We start from the raw sequence: 22,910 nt of genomic DNA on the forward strand, positions 1-22,910 counted from the left end.
AAGCCGGTCTAGCACCTGCCTAGACTCAGACTGCCATCTTCATGTGCTCCTGGCCCCTCCCCCACCCCCTGCCTTTTAAATCAAAATCCCTTCATCCCTATCATTGTCCTCACAACAAGGTGACTGGGCCCTCTCTGCCTGTCTCTCTGTGACCCATGGAGCACAGCACGTGCTTGAGGGGAACAGGTGTGTCTCATGGGATTTTTTTGGTGATGATTCAATGCACACACAAAAGCCTTTGTGCAGAGCCTGAACAGACCAAGGCCACGCTTCAGGTGGCAGTGGCAGGAGCCTTCATGGTCATGTCAAGTCCTGTTCCTGACTCTTCCAAATGTCTTGGGTTCTGTTCAGCCTCTCCCCACTTTCCACACAGGAATCTGAGACATACTAGGGTTAAGTGTCCCAAGTCACCTGGCTGTAGGTGTCATGTGCAGCTGGGGCTCCGACCTGGCTGCCCTGACCCTGTTCCCGGCTCAGAGCCCACATGGAGTGGGGCTGCATCCTGCTTCCCATGGCTCTCTGTTAAACCGTAGGTTCCCAGGGGAGGAGCAATGGCTTTTGCCTGGCTCTGTCTTCAGCCCTCTGGACAGCACTTACGGTTGGCTCAGCAGCCGTTAGCTTAAAGAGATGGGTCCAGGGCTATGCAGGAACCCCTGCTTCTCTCTCTCATGCTAGTCTCCTGGGTCTGGAGGTGGGACAGGAGTTGACTCATTCTCCATTTCTCCAAGGTGGGGGCCTTGAAGGGGGTCCCCTGAGGCCTGGCAGATGCTGCAGTAGAGTGTGCAATGCTAAGAGAGGCACTGACCTTGCGGTTCTGGCCAGGCATCTCTGCAGCTCAGCATTGGGATTCCAGGCACAGCCAGAGACTGCAGCGGAGGCTGTGTGAGTGTGTGGGGTGGGGGTGGGGGGACGGGACACTGGGCTTGGTGTGCATGGCCAAGGGAGAGACAGAGACAGAGAGACAGAGAGATGAGAGCAGCCATCACCCTCTGCCTCGAGCACCTGCTGTAGTGTTGCTATAGGCCCACCCGCTCAGGCTAGGCTGTGAGGGAACCATAGGGGCTGACATACCCAGCCAGCCCACTGTGTCTCTTAGGGCTCCCTTCGCTGCCTGCAGGATTACAGCTGAGTTCCTTGGCTCTGTGCCTCAGCCTCCCTGTACGCCTTGGTTTTGTCTCATGAAAGACAGAGAATGAAACCTTGCTATGGGGACAGGGTAGAGCATTATGTACTTAGAGTGGAGTACATGTACTTAGAGTGGAGTGGCTCACAGGAGGGCTAACACCTACAGCCTGCTCTTCCCTGCCTCTGTGGACAACTGTATTCCCGAGACACAGATATCCTGTCTGGGCTGCCAGGGAAGAGCATAGATGTGGGACCCTGAGCCTGTGGGAGGGGACAGTCTCAGTGAGGGGGTCTGGACATAGCCGACAGGCTGACATGAGTCAGAGATCACAGAGCAAGTTCAAGGCCACCCACCCCTTCTCTGTGCGTTCAAGTGGCCATTCCCTTGGGGGCAGATACACAAGAATAGATGGGATTTCTGGGTTAAAGGCTACGCATATTTTCAGATCTTTTGACTCAAGTGGCCAAATGGCTTCTGGAAAGCTCCCATGTACCCCGGGGAAGTTATAGGACAGCTGGGGAGAGCTGAGCCAGGTACAACTGAGCCACCCATTGCCATGCTGGTAGCTCAGTCATACCTGGAGCTAGAGATGAGGCCACCTAAGGGCCACCGCCAGCATAGAAGGACCCACTGCCCTGATCCCAAGGCTCCAGAGCCTCATGGGCCCTTCTCTTGGCTCCTCCCACTTTACTTCCTTCTTCAGAAACTTGAGAGTGAATGGCCTTGTAGAGGGAGGGACAAGGGAGAGGGTATAGCTAAGCCACTGCCTTCATCTGTCCCTGGAAGAGGTGACACCAGCTCAAGCAGGAGGCAGCCTCTGGCACAGGGCAGCCTGGTTCCTAAGCTTCTTCCTTGGGGTAAAGCCAAGGCCCAAGACAAAGCAGCTCAAATCTATCCCTCCTGTCCAGGCAAGATCTGGGGCTTTGGGGTTCCCCCACCATACCCCATTTTATTGAATACTGGCCTTAGTGCCCACACCCACAGTAAGTATGCCCGTAATGGAGTAAGTTGGAGAGCTTGAGCCAACTCTTCAGCTTGGTCGCTGCTGGCCCCAGGTGTCGGAGAAGGAGAGTCCTTCTGAGAGGGAAGTCTGGCAGAGTCCGTTGTCACTGGTTCAGGACCCTGGATTCCCTCAGGTCACAGGCTCAGACCATCATGGTCAAGGGAGACTTAGCTGATACCTTTGCTGGTGGACCCTCCACTAGCTCTGCCACTAGGCACAATGGCCTTCTGTTAGTCTACAGGGTCACCACTGTACATTCTTCACTTAGACGCCATGGAGGGACTATTTGTCCTTATCACAGCCCCAATAGTGCAACACCCTTCTCTCAACAGGAAGGGCCTTTGCAGCCTGGATTAACAGCAATAGGCACCGATGGGCACCCAGGCGCCACTGCAGCCATTTCCTGCCACAATCCAATGCCTCCTGCCCTTAGGGTGATGGCCTAGGACAGGTAGAAAGCCCACCACAGTTGGCCCTAGCAGCCTGCACCGCTAAAACTTTTGCGCACCCTCTGTGTATGCAGTATTACTGTCCAGGGAGGGGCTGTCCTCATCTCTCCTGGGGCCCCAGGGTACCCCACGTCTGATGAGGCATCTTCATTGTCCCCATTCAAGTGAGACTCACAGAAGTGAAGCGACCTGCCCAAGAGTCCCCTCTGAAGGTGGCTACAGGCCAGTCCGATGACAGAGCCAGACTGAGTTGTTCCCACAGCGTTTGCTCATCTAAGATCCCTGATTCTGCCCATAGACTTTAAGGAGGGCAGGAACTCACTGTGTAGGAACTACAGGTACAGCCCAGAGAGGGCAGAGCTGGTCCTGGCCCATGCAGTCTGAAGTCACTGACTGGCCCAGGCAGCAGTAGGTACATATCGAGGGAGGTGCTAAGAAATTTTAGGGGTGTAAGCTGCTACCCCAGCTACTATATGGGGCTTTCTATTTGTACCATGTCCAAGCCAGGGCTGTACTGCTTGATGGTTTGAGTGGTGAAAATTATTTCAGGTCACTACACGTAAACCTCAGTGTGAGTGTTGTTGTAGGTCTTAGGCAGGCTTTTCGACCTAAATCGTACCTTGCTTGCCACCCCGCTCAGCTACAATGTTGACTGGCCTTTGTGTCCTTCTCAGGGTGACCCTTCATGGGTTTCAGTGGCCTCTGTTTAGGACAGGCCCTCCTTGGGCAGGTGCCCCCTGATCTAGAAGCTGCCCAAAGTGCAAATCCTACCCTGATCATCTTAGCAGGGCTTAGTCTCCACTGTTTGTGGGCCAGGCTCCTGTTTCTCTGTGAGGCTGTCTTACCCTCTCAGCCTCTTAGAGAGATAGCATACCTGAACAAGCACTACCCAGGAATTAGAGGAAGTTGAAAGTGCTTGAAAATCCTTGTGCTCATCTGCTGGGGGCTGGGCACTGCTTAACTTCCTCCCAAGGCTCTGGGTTCTTAGACACCAAGAACTCTAAAAGCTAGAGTCAGCAAAACTGGCCTCTCGGGCAGGGGAATCCTTGGCCAGCCTTGTGTGAGAGGGTAACCCCTCTCACCCCAGACTGCCTAACCATGGCCCAGGCTGGGCTCAGCAACCTTCAGGAAAGGCAGCACCTCCAACCCTGTGCTCCTAGGAGGCCTGGGCACGCACCCAGATGAGGATGCCAGGGCACGTGGCTTTGGGGAAGGCTGAGCTGGGCATTTCCTGCTGATGGATGCCAGGACTCCACTCCCCTGGAGGGGTGATTCTTTCGTCTTAGTCAGAGGAAGTGAGGCAGGGTAAATGGGCCATGCCTATGCAGGGCCTCCAGGCCTGCAGGGACCGTGGCGGCAGGCACTGCAGAGGCAGCCCAACCCAGCAGGTCTCCCACGCCCACACATGCCATGTCTGCCCCCCATACCCATCCTGCTGCCCAGTGCCCAGGGGCTACCCTGAGCCCAGCCCCGGGTTTGAGCTTCCTCCTCAACTATCCCCCTTACCTGCCAGACAGGTGAGATGTCACAGCGCGCATGCTTGTTTTTAAGATTTAGTATCATGACAGGGGTTTGCACGCATGGGTGGGGGAGCCCGGGGAGGCTGGCATTCAATCCCCCTGGAGCTGGAGTTACAGGTGGTTGTGAGCTGCCAATAGGGGTGGTGGGCACCAAACTCAAGCACAGTATGTGCTCATCACTGCTGGGCCTTCCGACCCCTGTCAGTGTGGTTCAGACAAGCCCTGCCCTCCGGACCTCAGGCTGTTACCTTCGAAGTGCGGGTGATGGAGAAACGTCTGTGGCCCTAGTTCATCTGTCGCCAACACACACTTGCCAAGTGTGTTCCACTCTGGGGGCCCTGAGTCTGTGCCCTTGCTGAGCAGAAGGGCGGAAGGTGTTCCTGTTGAAACAGGCCGATTGAACGGCTTACACTTTGTTCTCTGGAATAGCTACATTCCCCAGGCGTGTTGCCTTAACCCTCTTCTCATCTCTGGGTCTCTGGACCCATGTGACCTATTAATACCATTGTGGTCTTCAGGCCCAAGGGTGCATGGAACCAGAACCTGTTCTGTGTCCCACATCCCTACTTCCTTGGGGGAAGCTGGGTCCTAGTACTGGATTCTAGTGCTGATCGCAGGAGGCGGTGTGGTGGTGGTGCTGCAGTTTGTGTGCTAATTCACAGACAAGGGTCTCCTCATAAAAGGCAAGGTAAGGCCTCTGTCCTTCGTCCCCTTAGCCAAGGCCAACTCAAGCCAACCTCTTGAGTCTCTCTGCAGTCAGGTGTTCACAGTGGGCTGAGGCTAGCCCTAAAATGAATAACTCTGCCTTTGGTCTAGCTCACACGATGAAAGGCCACTGGCAGCAGGAGGCTAGGCAAGGGATAAGGACTCAGACAAGAGTCCCCTTTCTCTGCCTTTGAGACAGCGCCCCTTCCAAAGGCTCTGCTGCCCTGTTCCACCCCAGTGCTCTGTCCTTGGGTCAGGGACAGACTGGGGACAGAAGGCACAGGTGGAAGATAGCACATCTCAGTGTGGCCCACTTGAATGGAGCCTGATAGCCCATTTGCCCTACCCTCTTCCCACACGCAGAGAGCGGGGCTCAGAAGCAGCTTTAGCATTCTTATGGCAAGCCAGAAAAAGGAAGATGGGAATCAGGAGGGTCTCTGGGACTCATGTGGTTGGACCAGACAGAGTCCTGGGCCTGGCTGGGTGGGGGGCAGTAGAGTTCTGTCCGGCAGGCTGTTGATCCAACCCAACAATGATGAAACGGCCTCTTTGTCCTACGGCGCCAAAGTTGCTGTGACTGGAGGAGGCGTGCCGTGAAAGGGTCATTGTTCCCACTTGGGCAGCCACTCAGTGAGCTAGAGGACCAACCCAGGGCAGGCTTTGTGCCAAGGCTGTAGCCCTTGCCTGCTGCCTGTGGCTGCTCGGGATGTCCTGGGCTCTCTGCCTCTGACCCATGGCCAATCCCTCTTCCTCTTGAGCCAGGCTAGACACAGGTGTCCCTCTGCGACCCTGGAGCCAGATTGGATTCTGCAGATTGGATCTGAATGGGGTGCTCATCCACGCAGGCGGGTGCTTCACAGGCAGGTGCACCTCGGTGCCTGTAGTGCCACCAGAGCTGGGAGGTAAAGGAGGTGCTTTGTCCTGGGGCAAGAAAGCACACCGGGTGACATTCATATCCCAGGGCTGTGCCTCAGAGGCTTCTCCTCCCCACCCTATCCCCCCCTTCCCTTGGCACCTTGCCAATGAGGAAACACAACCAGAGGAAGAACTTGGGTGGCCCTGGGTGATGCAGTGGGAGTTTATCTGTTGCTACCCCCAACCCTGCTAGGTGTCCTTGCCCCATGGGGACCAGAAGCCCCTCTGCCCCAGCTCTCACCCTTCTCCTGTTCCTCCAAGCCCCTCTTTTCAACTCTTTCTAAAGCCCAAACTTGGCCAGGTGCTGCCCCTGCTTCAAACCTGCCACAGCCCAACATCCTCCTGTCCCCCGCCGAAATCCAGATTTCGTGTTCTGCTGCTGGCATCCCAAGCCTCCCCAAGGCACAGAAGCAGCAGTGAGGGATGAAATTACCTGGATCCTTGCAGCCCTGTGCAGGCTTTATCTGGAGAGATGCCTCTTCAGCTCTCTGCTCCTGCAGCTATCCTGTGCTCCTCTCTCTTCCTCTAGGGCTAGCTATCCCCCAGTCTCCGCTCAGGAATGCACTCAGGGTCCAGGACAAAACTAAAGACCCTTTCTCCCTGTCCCAGGTGGACCAGCTGGCCCAGAACTCCCTCTATACACCTTTCCAGGCCCCTACCCCTCTCCACGGCCTCCCCAGCCACCAAGCACCAAGCTTCAGACTGGGCCTGACCCCAGCTAATGAACCCCTCCCCCTCCCCCAGTCCCAACTAGGCTTTGGCTCTGCTCTAGACTTCTTTCCCTGGAGGGATGTAGCTAATTAACCGAGAGGGTTTAATTAATCAATTAGTGTGGCCTCCAGACCCTTCCACTTAGCTGGGGCAATGCAGAGCTTTGTGAATAAGAGTGACCAGAAGCTTCTCTGGCTGGAGCCTAGCCAAGGGCAGGGTAGCAATCAGGGTGGGCAGAGGCAGTGGGGCAGCAGAGTGGGGGTGCCCACCACCACCTCCTAGCACTGTAAGCCTGGGCAGGCAGGATTGGGTCACCCCACTATGTGAAGGGTACAAGCCCTCTGGGGACCTAGGTAATGCCTCATCTTTACAGTTCACACAGACAGAGAGACACTCAAGGATTGCCAGCTGGGCCGATACTACCCAGGAGCCGATGGAAATGAGCTCCTTTAAGAGCTAGTGAGATGGGTCGGTATGCTTGCTGCCAAGCCTGACAGCTGAGTTCTATCCTCTGGACCCACATGATAAAAGAAGGAAAGTGACTCCTTTAAGCTGTCCTCTGTCTGCCACAAGCAGGGCCAAGTACACGCAACCACACAAACACATTAAAAAAAAAAATCTCAAACATCGACGGTCCCCTTCACCTACCAGCCCAAGTCCGGCGAGACATCTTCGTGGCCATGGCTGCGTGCTTTGTCTTAGCTTCCTCACCTGCCCATCAAGGCTAGCTCAGCCCCTCCCTCTGAAGGCTTCGGGGAGGATTAAATGAGTTTATCATCTTAAGCCTGCAGGACACCCGGACCTAGATCTAGGGCCATGCTGGGTATGTTATTATTATCATCACTCTTGCCGCAGTTAGAACTGCCGAGGATCCCACGAGTCAGCACAACCCCCAGGCAGGGCCAACCGGGAGGGGCAGTGCAGGCCAGGCAGGGGCTCGGGCCAAGGAGGGGTGCTTAGCTAGGTCTCTCGCTTCTGCCAGGGACAGCTGACTTTCAGCTTTCGCAAGTCAGCGACAGTAGGCCAGCAGGAAAGCCAAATAGTCCTGTTCTTTCCCTGTGGAAGCCAAGTCAAAAAACAGAGCACAGGTGTTTGCCCCAGAAATGGCATTTCTGGGCATGACGCCCAATGGAGAGAATCACAGATGTACAGAAATCACACTCAGACTCTCTGTGCAGAGGTATGGAAGGGGCAAGGCAGAAGTTAGACTACAGGAACCTCTATCGACCGGGGGGTGATAGAAATTCTGCCTCCCCCCTCCTGCAGGAACAGGGTAGAGCAAAGTAGAGGCCTGGCTCTAGGGGTCTCAGACAAGTTTTGCTCCTGCGCTCTCCCACTGCCTGACACACACCACACCCAGCTCCCAGCTCTGCATGGAGGAAGAGAGGGAGAGTTAGGTAGAAAGCAGGTCTTGGTTAGGGGGACTAGCGGAATCTCCCAGAGATGCTGGCTGAGGGTGAGCAGGTTGGGAAGCTTGTGTGTGTGTGTGTGTGTGTGTGTGTGTGTGTGTGCGCGTGTGCGTGCCATTTCTAAATGGCCACACGGCGACAGCCAGAATCCGTGCTTGCATGGTCTCCAGACCATAGCAGAACAGTTAGTGAAGTTGGGATCAGAGGCTCAGAGCACTCTGACTTCCCCTGGACCTCAGGACCAAGTGAAGGAGGGTGTCCCTTGGGAGAAGAGGGACAAGGAGACGGAGAGAAACTACTGTGAAGGGGTCTGATTCTGGAGTGGAAAAAGGCCTGGCCTGGTCTCACCTTGTCCTGGCCTTTAGACTCTCCTCAGGACTTCAGAAGTAGCCTTCTTAAGCTAGGCACTGGCTCCTGGGCTCCTGTTGGGTACCTAGGCCAAGCTGTTCAGTCACTGGGACAAGACTGAGGGTCTGAGTTTGAGGGCTAGGTCTCTCCAGGACATTATCATCATGAGGCTGGGTAAGGACTGTATGAGGGTGACCTGCCCAAGGTCTCTCAGTGAATTAGCAGTGGCTGTCCCCTGAAAGGGGCCCTTCACAAGGGTGGCAGGTCCTGTACAAATGACCATCACCGTGGCTCACATTCCTAAGTCTCCAAGGGCTGTCTTGATTGTGCTTTCCTGGGAGGTAGCAGAAGGGGAAGGAAGAGCCTTAAGGACGCTGTCTCTCCTGGGTGCTCAGCGTGGAGTACAGTGAAGGGGGCACAAGGTCCCCTCAGGAGATATGAGTAGGGACTGAGACTCATAAGCCCTGGCTAAGAGCCATCGTGTATGTGTGCATGCATGTGTGTTCATTTGTATGTGGACATATGTGGCAGACCGGAAGTCTTTTTCCATTGCTCTTCTGGCCTTATTATTATCATTTTGTTTTGAGACAGTCTGTTTTTTTGTTTTGTTTTGTTTTTCAAGACAATGTCTCTCTGTGTAGCCACAGCTGTCCCAGACTTGCTTTGTAGACCAGGCTGGCCTTGAATTCACGGAGATCCACCTGCCTCTGCCTCCCCAGTGCTAGGACTAGAGGCGTGCGCCACCGTCACCCAGCTGAGACAGTCTTTCACTGGACATCAACGCACACACAGACTCAGCTAGCCTGGCTAGCCAGCAAGCTCAAGGGACCCTCTTGTCTCTGCCTCCCTAGCTGGGATAACAGGTGTGCTCTGCAGTGACTGGCATTTATGTGGATGCTGGGAATCATAATGCAAATCCTCATGACTAAACCATTTTGTTTCCCTAGCCCCAAGGACCATCCCCTAAGGCTGGGACCCATGAGAGATGGCAGCCAGGATTCAGGCCCTGGACACAGAGCCAGGCAAGTTGGGACCCTCTGCTCACGTGGGATCTCTGCTTCCCACCGGGTCAAGTCTTGTTGGTCAAGAAGCCGTCTTCTCACTGTCTGCTCCTGGGTCATGTGACCCAGCCCTTCTGACTTACCCTGAATGACTGCCCAGCCTCTTCACCATCCCGATTGGTACACTTGCTCTTCAGGCTACTTTCCACTCAGGAACTGGAACATCTGACGATGACCGTTAGACCCTGATACCCTTGAACAGGAAGTCGCGTCAGAGCCTTCTGTCCCCTTAAGAGGTCTCCCGGCCCTTGGGCCCCTCATGCAAAGGAACTGCTCTGTTGCTTTGCCTGGGGAAGTGCCCATGGAGCACAGAAGCAGACAGCGTCCTTGGAGATGTGCCACAGAAGCCCCAGGGAGGGGGCTGACAGGGGCTCATGTGGCTCAGTCAAGAGACAATGAGGATAAGGCCCCTGAGAGCTTTTAAATGCCGGGATTGAATGTCCAGGTCTGGGGAGTGCTGATGTCACCTAGGGCATAAAGGATGGGAGGAGGCTGCAGTCAGAGACAGGCTCTGTAGGACTTGCTTGGACCTGTTCGGTCTGGGAAATGAGGAGGCCTCGTGTGCATATGACTGTGTGTGTGTGTGTGTGTGTGTGTGTGTGTGTGTGTGTGTCTGGCCTCTCACAGGGCCCTAGGGAGTAAGGTTTCCAGACTGATGGAGGAAGCAGGGCATTGAGAAGAGATTGGCAGCAGGGTGAGGAGTGACTTGCCATGTGGTATCCCTCTGCCTCACTGTGGGGGTACCTAAAGAGTCTGAGGCTTCCCTGGGTCTGCTAGGTCTGATATCAGGCAGGACCAATCCCAGGCAGCTTCTGGGATAGTAGAGTGTTGTCTTGGTGGTGCATAGGACGAGCATGGAGGAAAGTGTCAAGAGCCAGAAACTGGTGCTCTCCCTTACCCGCGTGTCCAGAGGTTCCTGTTGTGCTCCTTGGAGACACCAGGCTCCTACATAGCCTCTGTGGTGTCTGTCTGGTGTGGGTGCTGATGGCCCAGGCCCAGCCATACTGAGACACAGAATCCCAGCACCCAAGTTAACAGCGGCATGGAGAGGTCAGGTCCCACCACGACCTGCCACCACCCTAGACTCATCCCATTCAGGAGGAGTAAGAGTTTCTGATCTTGAGGGTGGCCAGATAGGTACTGGCCCCTATCCTAAAGACCATCTTTCCTATCCTAGGCTCAGAGCAGGACCAACCTAGGGAAAAATGTTCAACTTTTATGTGGGCTTCTTGTCACACACACCCTCAAGATGACTAGTCCATAGCACTTCAAGTTCTTCTTGGTGTCCAGCCTTAGTCACCCCTGCTGTTGCAATCTGATTCATTTATCAGAAGACAAGCTAAGGGCCCCATTATCCTGCCACCCAGCCTGACATCACAGAACTTTCCCTGGGGCATCTTCCCATTCCTGGGACTGCCCAGCCAGCACAGGAAATGGCTGGTGTGTGAATGTGCCAATGAGTAAGTGGCTTGGATCCCTCTCCCATGAGAATGCTAAAAAGCAGCAAAGTAGAATTCTTTGGGTTCCTGGGGGAGAGTCTGGGAAGGCAGAAACAGGGGCCTTATGGGGCTACAAGAGGGTCATAAGGTGAGTGACAGGGTAGAACAGATGAGGAGACTGGCTGAGAGCCAGTGTTCATCCAAAATTCAGGGGGATGGTGTCTGGGGGAACAGCCAAGGATGGACTTGGAATGATCAGAACCCCGTGGATGGGACTTGGCTGTGACAAGGCAGAATGACAGCGTGAGAGTCCACGAGGTTGGAGTTTGGGGTGTAGAGCTGCCTGGCCTAGCCTAAGACTTCAGACCAGGGAGGGAACCAGGGGTCCAGGCACTCAGCCATTATCTGGACCACTGGCCCTGCTGGCCTCAGCATGAAGGCAGAATTTCTACACAATGAGGACCTGGGATCTGTGGGTCAAAGAGACACAGACCACCGGGCTTAAGGTTTCATGGCTGGGAAGTGATGGGGGTTGGCCCCCTTTGTGCACTCTTAAGCCCTCAGTCCTCAGCTTGAGGAGTCTGCTCAGGAAGTGACTGTCGTTCCCACCCCCATAATGTCCTTGGGCACACTGGCACTGCCAGGCACTTACTCGGTCTGTTAAGGGCCCAGCCCCAAGCCAGGCGCCTGCGGGCTTCCCCAGCCCCAGGCAAGGGCACTGAGAGGGAACAAAGGCCCAGTCTCTGCCTTCTCAGACACCCACCCCTGCTTGCCCCTGGCACAGAAGGACCTGAGGAACTCTGACAGCAAAAGCAGCAAATGCCCCTTGGCCAATACTGCGAGAACCCCACTTCTCTGTCCCTTAACCTGCAGGCATGTGAGGCCCTTTTCTCTTAAGTCCCAAGCACTGAATTCAGGCTGCCAGTCACAGCAGACAGCTGAGCCACCTAGGGTGGCAGAAACTGGCCTCTCTCTGTCATAGGCCAAGGGTGGCGATTGCTCTGGTGCTCTGTGATTCGGGGCAGTAATGAGATGGGGTCAGAGAAGAACCAGGACAACACGATGAAATCCTGCAAGAGGTGAAGCTGCCCTCACCTGCGTCCACCCGATGCAGGCAACTCCACTCGGGATGTTGTCCACTGTGGTGTGGTCCTTACTCACCAGAGCCGTTTTCTTGCTTCCAGCCTGTTAGTGGGAGCCCAACGGAGGCGCACACCACTTCCTACTGTCCCCAGCATGCCCACACCCTCACCAGAAAACACGTGCTCACCATGCCTAACAGTGTCTCAGTAAGCTTGGCTCTGTTTAGTTTTTTCAGACAGGGTCTCTTTGTAGCCCTGGTTGTCCTGAACTTGCTCTGTACACCAGGCTAGCCTCAAACAGAGATCTGCTTGCCTCTGAGTGCTGGGGTTAAAGGCATGCACGGCCACTGCTTGGCTCTTCACCCAGAAACCCTAGCCGCTACTTCTTTTATCTGAGCACCCCCTGGAAGCAAGATGCGGCCCAGTCCTACAGACACAGGCAGCACTGCTCCCGTCTCACCTCCCCAGGCCCTTATTGAACACCAGGACCCCATTTAAAGAAAAAATAATATTTATTTGCAATATAAACAAAGTCCCGTCGTTGGCTCGGGATATGTGTGTGTGTATGTACGTACTTATGTATAGATATATATATATATATATATGTAGGGTCACAAACTTTCCTTCATAAGATCTTAAAGCAAAACTGGCCACCCTCTTGCTATTTCCTCATTTACACTCTGATCCATCTTTCTGGACTTTCTTTTTAAAAATGAGAGAGAGAGAGAGAGACGGGGTGGGGCATACCATGTACAGCATGGAGTCTTTTGCCAATTTCTCAGCTGTGTCAAGATTTTGTTCTGCTGCCCTAAAGAATCCCTGAAAACCACCCCTGTGAGGTAATATGCGGTAGGGTGGAGTTTCTGCGTCCTCAGTCACTGCCCACTGCGGCGCTGCTCCCATTAGGACCCCAGCAGTCTCCCTTTCCATTTCTCTTGGTGCCTGCTAAGAACCACGGCTAGAGAAGCAATAAAACTGGAGGAACATTATGAAACCTGTGGCTTTGTCCTATGGATACTGGGGTGGCAGACAGAGCCTCACACTCCCACTGGCCTGTCCCTGCCCCGCCTGCCCCAGCCCAACAGGTGGAAGTTGCCTGCAGGTCAAAGGCATGGCAACGCAGGTCAGGGTAGGTGTACCCCTGGACAAGGGGACTGGAAGTAGGAGGAGATGGAAGCCACACTTAAGATGAGGGGAAATGACTGGGAAAGCAGGGCCGTGTCCTGCTTTATGCTTTAATCGGGCACCGTGGGGCCTCTACTCCCAGTTAAGAGACAGAGATGACCACAGAAGTGGTGGGTAATCTGGAAAAGGGCCAGAGCCCAGCCCTCTTACAGGCTGAGCCCAGACGGCTAATGCTACTGCGTTTGGCATTCCCCTGTAGCACCACCTCTAGCGGGCAGGGGAGAACCACCATGTTCCGCCTCGGAGAGGTCTGCAGGACTCTCAGAAGGTTGGCAGGAGGGCAGACAATGCAAGGACCACCAGCGCCCACCAAGCACAACTTATAGCAACTGGCCCACGCAAATGCGGCACTGGGCTGGGCCGGGCCACAGATAAAAGATGGTATAACCAGGGGTCCTGATGCCTGAAGAGCAACAACCCAACCCCTGCTTCAAGAATGGCCTGCAGGGAAAGAAGAGGCTTCACACATGTGCAAAATGCATTTGGTCAAGAACATGCGGTTTGTCTTTTCCATTGAAAACAAAAGAAAATACAACAATGGTTGCTTTTTGAAAGAAGAATTGAAATTGAGAACACATCTTTCTCTCTCTCTCTCCCTCTTGCAGATTAAGAAATGGGTGAAATATTGGTTTATACAATCCACTGTTGCATTTAGCCTGAAAAAGAACACTTTTCGTTAAAAAAAAAAAAAAAAAAAAAAAAAGAAAAAGAAAAATCAAGAAGAGCTTTAACACTCTCTGCTCCAGGGAGCTTGGATTTACCTGCCAAAAGTAGTAAACTCAGGTCTGTGGATATGTCTTTAAAAATAGCCAGAACAGCTGGCCATCAGCAGAATGGATGTCCTAGGGCAGAGACAAGGCCCCGCTGGATCCCAAGCCACCAGTCTGAGAGCCGAGGGCAATGCTCACTTCAGCAACACATGTCTGGAAAGCTGAAGCCACTCCGGCAAGTGCTGCCTCAAGCGGCCTTGCTGTGGGCCCTGCCCAGGATGGCACGGGAGCTTAGCCACTGCTCAGCCTGGTTCTCTGGACACAGGTGACATCTGTGGGTTCTTCAGGCCCAGGAGGCAGCAGGTGAGGGGTCCCCACCAGACCCTGTGGAGAGCTGGGAGACCCTGGCGCTGCGCCCGCTAGCGTGTCAGGCCTCACGTGGACTCGAGTGTGTTGATCGGGAACAGGTTATGGTTGGTGGGTGTGGAGAAGTAGAGCTGTTCACTGGGCGTATGGTTGTCGCATGGGCTGCTGAGCCCCAGCGTCCGCTCAAAGTCCAGCAGCTGCCCCATGAAGTTGAAGTTGGGCGAGATGTTAGATTTTTTCCTCTTAACGAAGTCATAGGCGTCGTTGAGGGACAGGTTCATCTTTTGCATCAGGTAGGCTACAGTAACTGTCACTGAACGGCTGATGCCTGCTAGGCAGTGCACCAAAACACCGCACTTCTTGGAGCGGGCTTCATCTGCAACACAGGGACACAGGTTAGCGTACAGTCATCTCCAAGGAACCTCCAGGGAACAGGTGGGCAGATGGGTCACAGCAGAAGGCCTGAGGCCAAGCTGGGCACGGTGGCGCATGCCTGTGATCCCAGCAGTCAGGGAGGCAGAGGCAGGAGGATCTCTGTGAGTTCGAGGCCAGCCTGATCTACAAATCCAGCCCAGGACAGCCGAGGCTACGTAGAGAAACCCTGTCTTGAAATCCTACCCCCCCCCAAAAAAAAAGACATTAAATAAAATAAAAACAGAAGGCTGGAGGCACGGAGGACAGCCCAGCGGCTGGATCTGGCTGTGCACAGACACATGCCTGAAGGGCCTAATAAAGCCCAGCACAGATCGGGTGGATAAAGAGTAACACCATGCTAAAACCGAGTTTGACTACCAGGGTGCTTCGGGGACCTCCTCTATGCAGCCTGACTTTAGAGAGACAGTTTCTCTGTGCAGCCTGGCTGTCCTGGAACTCACTCTGTAGACCAGGCTGCCCTCAGAGACCCGCCTGCCTCTGCCTCCCAGAGTGCTGATCACAGGTGTCCGCTACCCCCCTCTGGCTATTCTCGGTCTCTCTGTAGGGATCTGAGCCAAGGAAGAAAGGGTTCACCAGGCACAAATTATTGTCACCACTGGGATCACTGCTACCCTCGCCGTGGCCACAGGTGGTACGGAGGGTGTTACCCAAATCCTCCTGATGGCACCACACAGCCAGAAAGCCCATTGTGTCAATGTGAAAACAGATGCAAAAACAAAGTGACAAATGCACACAGATGGTCCTGCTACTCAGCACCTGTCCCCACATCCTGGGATGTGGGCTTGGGGCAGGCACCTGTGAAAAGAAGTGGGCATCTAGGCCAGGCCCGGCCATGAACTCTACTCACTCAGTGCCCTAGGTCTTAACAGTAGCTCCTGAACACCCAAGGATGAGAATGACATTTCCTGCCACAACCAGTCCCCTTTCCTTCCTGCATCCTTCCAGCCTCCTCCAGGACCACCAAAAGGCACCTCTGCCTGAGACACAGTATGAACTCTATTGACGGAGGTACTGAACAGTGTCCCTGGGACCTTCTGGCCTAGACCTCACAGCAGCTGCTTCTTTCTGTATCACAGCTGCTATGGATGTGAGCTAACAAGAGACAGTCCTTAGGACCCCTGCCTCCAAGCCTCCTGGGAACCAGACACACAGTAGGTAGCTGATGCTCTCAGACACCTTCTTTATTCTTTACTGTCTCTGGCCTGGCCATGCTTCTCATCACCCCTGTTCATCTGAGGGATGAACCTACACCTAAGCAAACAGTAGAACTGACAGGCTGGCCCAATGGCTCTGGGACCAGGGGCAGGGTCAGCAAGAGAGGTGACAGATGTAGCTCTGTAAGGAGTCAAGTGGTCTGACTTTGAAATTTCGTTAAGAGGTGAAGGGAAAGGCCCCCAGGGGAACACAGTAAGCTCACTCCCAGATGACCCACATGGAAACCTTTCTTCAGAGCTTTCGGACTGAGGCTCAATCCTGTCTCACTGAGTCCTAATGGGAGGCTGGGGCCTCAATTCCTTCACTTGCCCTTTACTGGAACCTTCCCTTTCACCCCTGCACCCGGTTGTTTCCTTGTTTCTTTCCAGAAATGGAGGAGAGCTTTCAAAAATAAAACCATCCACAAACCAGGGATTGGTCCTGAGCAGCCTGGGGTCCCTCTCTCTGTACCCTTCCTTTATGTGGGAGCCCAAATGCTGAGGCAGCACCCCCAGAGTTGGCTCTGTCTCCTGGGGCAGGGCTGGAAGCGCTGGGCAAACCCTCCCCCAGACCTCAGCTTCCTTCCTTCCTCCCAGCCCAGGCACCTAGTTTTGGTTCCCAGTAAGCGGATGAGGCGGGGAAGCCTCCCACTTCCTGTTGTTAAAGTTAGCCCAGCCCAGCTGACACCAAACGCCCTCAGCTGGACACAGTGGCCATCAATCTGGAAAACACTGCCCAGGTCCTCCCTCATCCTGACAAGGGAGCCTGGGCAGACACAGAAGCTCAGAGAGCACAGGGTTTTATGTTTATCCTGAGCCTGTGTCCTTTCCTGGCCGCCTGGGTAAGACTCCAGGCCAGAAGAGATGACCTCCAGGCCAGCTGGCCAAGGAGGAAGCAGGAGGGGTTGCCTGAGTCAGCCGAGGTCGGGGACAGAGGCCTTCCTCAAGCTGCCTCTACCTTTCTATGTAGGCAGCATCTGGATCCCACAGAGGCCCTTAGGGGCATCCCATGTCCAAAGCTGACAGTTTGGGGTCAGTCTGGCTCCCGGGTCTACCTTGTAGCTTTTTCAGATCCACAATATAGCCCAAAGAGGCATCGTGACAGCCCCATCCTGGAGAAACACATGTGCCGAGGCGTGATGTGGAGCAAGTGAGACCCGTGGGAGTCTGTGAGCTGTGATGTTCCAGCTTGCTGTGCTCCAAAACTACAGCAAAGCCAGAAAAACACAGGCTGGACCACAGAGAGCTCAAGAGGTACTGAGAGCTGGGGGAGTCCAGGATTGATTCAGGGGCCTGCTCAGGTCCTAACAGGTAGAGGGGCCCGAGGGACTCCGTGACTCACAGCAAGCATGGTACACCCACGGGCACACGCCAGCACATGCAGAGCACACACAGGTCTCGACAGGCCCGGAGGTACCCAGCTGGGCAGGGGCGACACCCGTCGTCCCTCACACGCCTCGCCTTACCTACCCCCCCACTCTGCCCAGACAAAGACACCTACCAATGAAGCTGATGGCCTCGGGGAAGAACTGAGAGAGGTTCTGGCTCCAATGGTCAGAGATGGGGATCTGCTTGTAGGTGAACTCACCACCGTGCTCAAAGGCATTGGGCAGGTTGGGTGTGACATTGAGGATATATTTGATGCCGTACTTGCCAAGTACATCCAGGTTGGTAGAGTCCTTGGCACAGCCGAGGTAGAGGTAGGGCAGGATCTGGACTGGAAAGGCTGGCTGGCTGGACGGCACGGGGCTGCCATCCGACTCAGTGGCACTGCTGGGCAGCTCTCTGTCTGACTCCCCATCTGAGCAGTCAGAGCTGATGCGTAGGCCCCCCAGGCCCAGCACGGAGGTGGGTGGCGAGCCGCTCGGGGAGGACGAGCTGTCCACGTTAGTCTCACAATGCTCTGAATATTCCGTCTGGAACTTGTTGAAACCACCTGTGGCCAGGGCAAGATGGGGGTTCTGGTGAGTCCAAAAGGGCCACAAAAGACTATGAATAGTCAGGGCTCCCCATGACAAAGGCCACAACATGCCCACGTCAAACACGGTACACGTGGACCCACTCCTGCTCCTGCCATTCAGTCACCACCTCACAGATAAGGAGACTGAGGCCTAAACCTTGAGCCCTTTCTCGTAACTCGTAAGGGACACTGGCCATTTCCACTTGGTAGAGAGCACCTGAGGACGAGTCCCGGCGCATTTCTCTTCTGTAACTACCACATACACTTAACACACCTGGGTGCTCAGCAGTGGCTGATGGGCAGAAGGCCGGCCAACAAGCCCATCTCAGGCCAACACCTGTAGGTCAACAAAACCCTATTCCAAGCCAGGGGGGCCAGAACGCACATGGGCCAATAAGAGGCAGAGAGCCCAGGCGCCCACACTTAGGGTGGTGTGAAGACACCGGTGGTCCTTTCCCCCAGCAAGAAGGGGACATGGGTACTAGCGGTCCACTTTTCTCTGGAACCCTTCCTTTTAGCACAAGCAACGACCCCCACCCCCACCCCCGCGCGCACAGCATGTGACCTAAAGAGAGGGGCCACGGGGGCTACACGAGGACAGAGGAGACAAGAAGCATCATGTAGCTAGGCATGGCCCTGCGGCACCCGAGGGTGCCGCAGGACTCCCCTCCCCTCCCCGCCTGCCTGTCTGCTGCCAGCAAGAGGCCATTTTGGAATGTTAATTGCAAACACCGGCTGCAGCCACTAGCCAGCCCCCCTGCCTGCCTGCCTGCCTCCCCTTCAATAAACTTAGGGACAGCGGACTGAAGACCATCCCCACCCCCACCACACACACACACCTAGGCCACATCCTGCCCAAGTGCTTCCAAGAAGCCGCAATCCTGGGATCCCAGAGAAACCAACCTAAGCGGGCCCCCCTGAAGCACAGGAGGGTGGGTGGAAGGTACCTTCCCGACCCTAGCATTCTAATGACACAAATTCCAGGCGAAGCTTATGGGCCCTGCTCCTTCCTGGGTTCCAGCAGCGCTCTCTCCCCTCCTCCTCGGAGCTCAGCCGGAGCCTGTGCGCTGTTGTCTCCCATCAACGGGGAAAAAATAAATAAATAGGAACGGAAAAGTTTGTTTCAGTCACCGAAACGTGCCGAGAAAGAGGACAGAGATTGGGTCCCTTGTGCCTGGCTAAACCCACACCTTGGGGGACGGCTCCCAGAAGGGCGGATTCGGGCCAGGGGCGACGTGGCGCCCGGCCTGGCCAAGCGAGCGGAAAGGAAACCGCCTTCAACGAGGGCGCCAGGGAGCAGCGGCGCGGCCCCTATGCCGTCTGGGGTCCTGGTTCTGCCCTCACCTTGGAGGTAGTAGGCCTGGCAGCCATCGTCTCGCAGCTTCTGCAGGAGCAGGCCGAGAACAGAGGCGGGAGCGCCGGGCTCGGGCTGCCACTCAGCCGTGGCCTCGTCGTAGAGCAGCACGGTGGCCGCCTTGCAGCGCGTGGCGAAGCGCTCCTTGTCGGCATGGTTGGGAATGATGGAGCGGATGGGCAGGTTGCCTTTGCGCAGGCGGCGCAGCATGAGACCCGGGATGGCCAGGTTGATGGCCGTCTCGATGTGCGACGACTCGAAGAGCTCGTGCGGCCGGCAATCCAGCAGCAGCAGGGACGCGCCACCGCGCGCCTCCAGCTCCTCCTGCAGCCACTCGGCGCTCTTGCAGGGCATGGCCCCCGCTCCCGTCGTGGCTCCCGCTCCGATGCCAGCGCCGGACCCAGATCCCGCACCGGGCTCCGATCCCGCCCGGGTGCCCCCAGCCGCCGCCGCCCCCGAAGCCGACATGTGCGCCCGCACTGGGGGCCCGCGGAGCTGGTTTTTCATGGGGAGCCCGGGGCTGGGGCCGGGGCCGGGGCCGGGCAAGCCAGCCCTGGGACGGCGCCCCCCCGGCCGCGCTGGCCCCAGCCGCGTCTCCGGGCGCCCGCCTCCCGCCGAGCCGCGCGCCCGCCGCCCCGGCCGCCCCGGCCTCCCAGCCTCCGGCCTCAGTCCCGCCCGGCCGGCCCTCCGCGCGTGCAGCGGCCTGACAGCCCCAATTAAACCGCGGCTCCCGCGGCCGCGCGCCCGGGCGTCCTCCGGGAGGCGGGGCCGCGAGGCCGGCGCCCGGGCTTAAAGGCACCGCGCCTCCGCAGCCCCTCCCCCGCAGGCTGCGCGGGAGCGCCCCCGGCCGGCTCCCGCGGTCCCGCCTAGCCGGGACCCGGCTGCCGCGTCCCTACGGGGTCCCCCGACCGGCGACCTCGCGCGTGCCCCGCGGCCGAGCGCCTAGATCTGCGCCCTGCAGGAAGGCTGCGCCGGGACCCCACCCAACACTTTACAGAAGCAGAGTTTCTCCAGGACTGGTGTGTGTGTGTGTGTGTGTGTGTGTGTGTGTGTGTGTGTGTTGGGGGGGGTGCGGTCACCCAGAGCCGATCTTCGCTCCTCTAGTCCGTGAACCTCATTCATTCCTCTGGCCGCGTCCATTCAACAAATGGAAAGTGCATTCCTACTACGTGTCGTGTTCTGTGCCGGGCGGTCACGGTTTTAGGTGACGGCCGCACCGTTCCCCCCGGGGGCCGTAGGTTCCAGGCCCGGGTTGGAGGGTCTGCTTGGGGAACCGCCACCTGAGTGACTCGAGGGTAGGGTGGTTCAAGCACCGCTGTCAGAGCTGGGCCATCCCGGGGTAAGGGCTCTTTAAGAAGGCTTTTACGAGTGCGGCGGTGACTAGCGCGGAGTGAAGCGCCACGTGACTTTCCCACTGGGGCGGGTAGGAGGGGGAAGGCGCTCCATAATCAGATTTCCTTCACCTACCTCTCCCTCCGCGCACCAATCAACTTTCGCGGTGGGCGGGCCCGCGCGCCGCAGAGAGCCAATCACCGCCGGGAGAGGCGATGGGGAAAGGAGGCGGGGCCCGCGGCGGGCCCGCCCAGCTGGCAGTGGGCGGGGTCTCGCCCAGCGTGGTCTGGAGGCTCCCGGGCGGGCGGGGCTGAGGAGGTAAATCGATCCGCAGGTAGGGCTGAAACAAAGCGGCTGGACCCCGGCGGCGCGCGTGCGCAGGGCCGACCGCGCGTTCCTGACCGGACCCGAGTTGGTCTTTCCTTGGAGGGAGTCGTTCCTTCCGAGCCCCGGGTGCGTTTCTCTTGCCCCGCAGGGTTGCCCAACTGGAAGCTTCGCCCCTCACTCTGTCCCCGCCCAGTCAACTCTGAGCCACCTTGTCCCCGACCCCAGATGTGGTCTGTGGTGTCAGGTCGGGCTGTAGTTTCTGGCTCCAGCTCCCACTTGAAGGGTTTCCTCTCAGCTGCAGGAGCCTTCTACATTCGCTCTCGGAAAGGTCACAGCAGGGCAGCCAGAGAGGGTGTTGTAGGAGGAGCGGCCCTGTTGGGAGTACTGTCCTGAGGTCGCCGGACACTGCTTGGAGACAGAATTTCGGAGTCCAAGTGCCAAGACCCAGTCTGTCCTGCCAGTTGCTCATGTGTGGTATATTCTGAGTATGGTTCTCCCTTCTTGGCCTTAGTCTTGCCAGGGTAAGGGTTAATTCAGGAGGACAGTGATGATGCATGCCTTTTTATTTGTTTTTTCCAGACAGGGTTTCTCTGTAGTCTTGCTCTGTGGCCCAGGCTGGCAGGGAACTCAGAGATCGCCTGGTGTCTTTCAGGGATTAAAGGCATTTAAGTATTTTATCTACTTGTATGTCCATGTGTCACGTGGGTACCTGATGCCCACAGATGCCAGAAGAGGGCATGGGATCCCCTGTAACTAGAATTACAGATGGTTGTGAGCCACCATGCCATGCTGGGAATCAAATCCAGAGACTCTTTTCTAGAGGAGAAAGATTGGGCTGTAGCTTCTCCTCACATGAGTCCATGATTTACTAACACGCTGTCAGGGAGACATTCCCAGAGGGACAGGCCAGAGTCACATTGACACGAGTCTCCCACTGTCCTCAGGTAAAGCCAGGTCCCACTGTGTGCAGGAATGCTTGCTTCTGAGGGCCAGGCAATGTGAGTGGGGAATTAGTGGGTTCTCCCCTGTGATGGCTCAACTGAAAGGCCCATCTATTGGGTGCACCCATTCTCTAGAGAAAGGCTAGAGGGCCCGCCATTCCTCTTGTTGGCTTCTGATGTCTCACTCTCTAGGTGTCTCTCCCATCTAGGTGCCTCAAAGGGACATACACCTGCAGGACGGTGAGAATTGGGTAGGGGCAGGGGCATGAGCAATAGGAATGGGGAAAGCAGCAGAGTTTGGTTGAGTGACGATGCCTGGGGAGAGGCTGACTGTGGGAACAAAGGGATGGCAGGAGAAGCCTGTGAGATGCTGGCAGGGTCAGGGATGCCATCACCCAGACTGAAGGACAGTTCCCAAGCCTTGGTTCTGAGTGGACCTCTGGGACCTGTGAGCCTCCCTCCCAGATACTGTAAGAAGGTCCCTGAGAGAGATGTTTTGTTTGCTTTTATGGGGACTTGGTGTCCCTTCATGTAGCCTCTCTGGCATCTCCCAGCAATGCCTGTCTTCACCCCTGAGGTGAGCAGACCCCAGAAGGGGGTATGCAGGTAGATTTACTTTAGCTCTCTGCAGGCCTTTACACCATTATGTGACAGAAATTCCTGAGGAGATGGCAACACACACCTGGTCACCCCAGATAGGGAGCCCAGGACAGACCAAAGTACGGAGACCACCAGAGGCCAACTTGATGAGCCACAAGTTTTATTAGGGTCACTTACAGGAGCAGAAATGACAGACAGCTGCATCACCAAAGCCTACCCCAGCATGGGTGGCATCTCACAAAGGCTGGGAACCTGGAGCACACTACTCAGCTTGAAGGCGGCTCAACGGGCTGGAGAGTGTCCTTCCCGAGGGCCTCAGTGGTTCTAAACATCTCACAGACAGCTCAGCTGGTTTCTGCTTCTTCCAGGAAGCTGTTATGTATGGCTTGAAGAGTCTTCTTTGCTGTCTGGCTCTGCTCTTCTGAGAGGAACCCTCAGCTTTTATTGCTTACTCTGACAAGGTGTGGCCTGGTGAATCTGATCAGTGTCAGGGACTTCCTGAAGCTATTGAGTTGTTTACTTTCTTGCTTAATTAACTTCCCTACAGTATGGAATGTTTCAATCTCAGAGGAAACTGTTAGACAACAAACAGTACTTCGAACACCTCCTCTCCCATTATCTCCCCAACCCCCACCCCCAGACAGTTTTTGGCCCCTAGCCTTTGTCTACTTTTTGATCTCAGCTTAGATGCCCCTGTCCAAAATATTCCCCTGGCCTTCCAGTCCAGGTTAGCCACTGT

General features: G+C 56.0%; 1 protein-coding gene across 1 annotated transcript; it reads right to left on the reverse strand.

Annotated features, from left to right (window-relative positions):
• Positions 1-12,261: 12,261 nt before the first annotated feature.
• On the reverse strand, positions 12,262-19,676 carry Dusp7 (dual specificity phosphatase 7). The gene is made up of 3 exons (XM_021639881.2): positions 18,962-19,676; positions 17,159-17,593; positions 12,262-14,405 (listed from the first exon to the last, which is right to left on the reverse strand). Exons 1-3 carry the CDS (start codon positions 19,476-19,478, stop codon positions 14,098-14,100), a joined length of 1,260 nt encoding a protein of 419 aa, XP_021495556.1. The 5' UTR covers positions 19,479-19,676; the 3' UTR covers positions 12,262-14,097.
• Between the last annotated feature and the right edge of the window lie 3,234 nt (positions 19,677-22,910).

The sequence above is a fragment of the Meriones unguiculatus genome, chromosome 6 (genome assembly GCF_030254825.1).
Source record: "Meriones unguiculatus strain TT.TT164.6M chromosome 6, Bangor_MerUng_6.1, whole genome shotgun sequence".
Classification (NCBI taxonomy): Eukaryota; Metazoa; Chordata; class Mammalia; order Rodentia; family Muridae; genus Meriones; species Meriones unguiculatus.

What these genes read in the sequence shown, in the direction of transcription:
- Dusp7 (XM_021639881.2), bottom strand. Translation starts at nt 19,478, where the DNA reads ATGAAAAACCAGCTCCGCGGGCCCCCAGTGCGGGCGCACATGTCGGCT. An exon ending in CCAGGCCTACTACCTCCAAG is followed by an intron (nt 17,594 to 18,961) that starts GTGAGGGCAGAA and finishes CCCTGGCCACAG; the next exon opens with GTGGTTTCAACAAGTTCCAG. An exon ending in CGAGGCCATCAGCTTCATTG is followed by an intron (nt 14,406 to 17,158) that starts GTAGGTGTCTTT and finishes CCTGTGTTGCAG; the next exon opens with ATGAAGCCCGCTCCAAGAAG.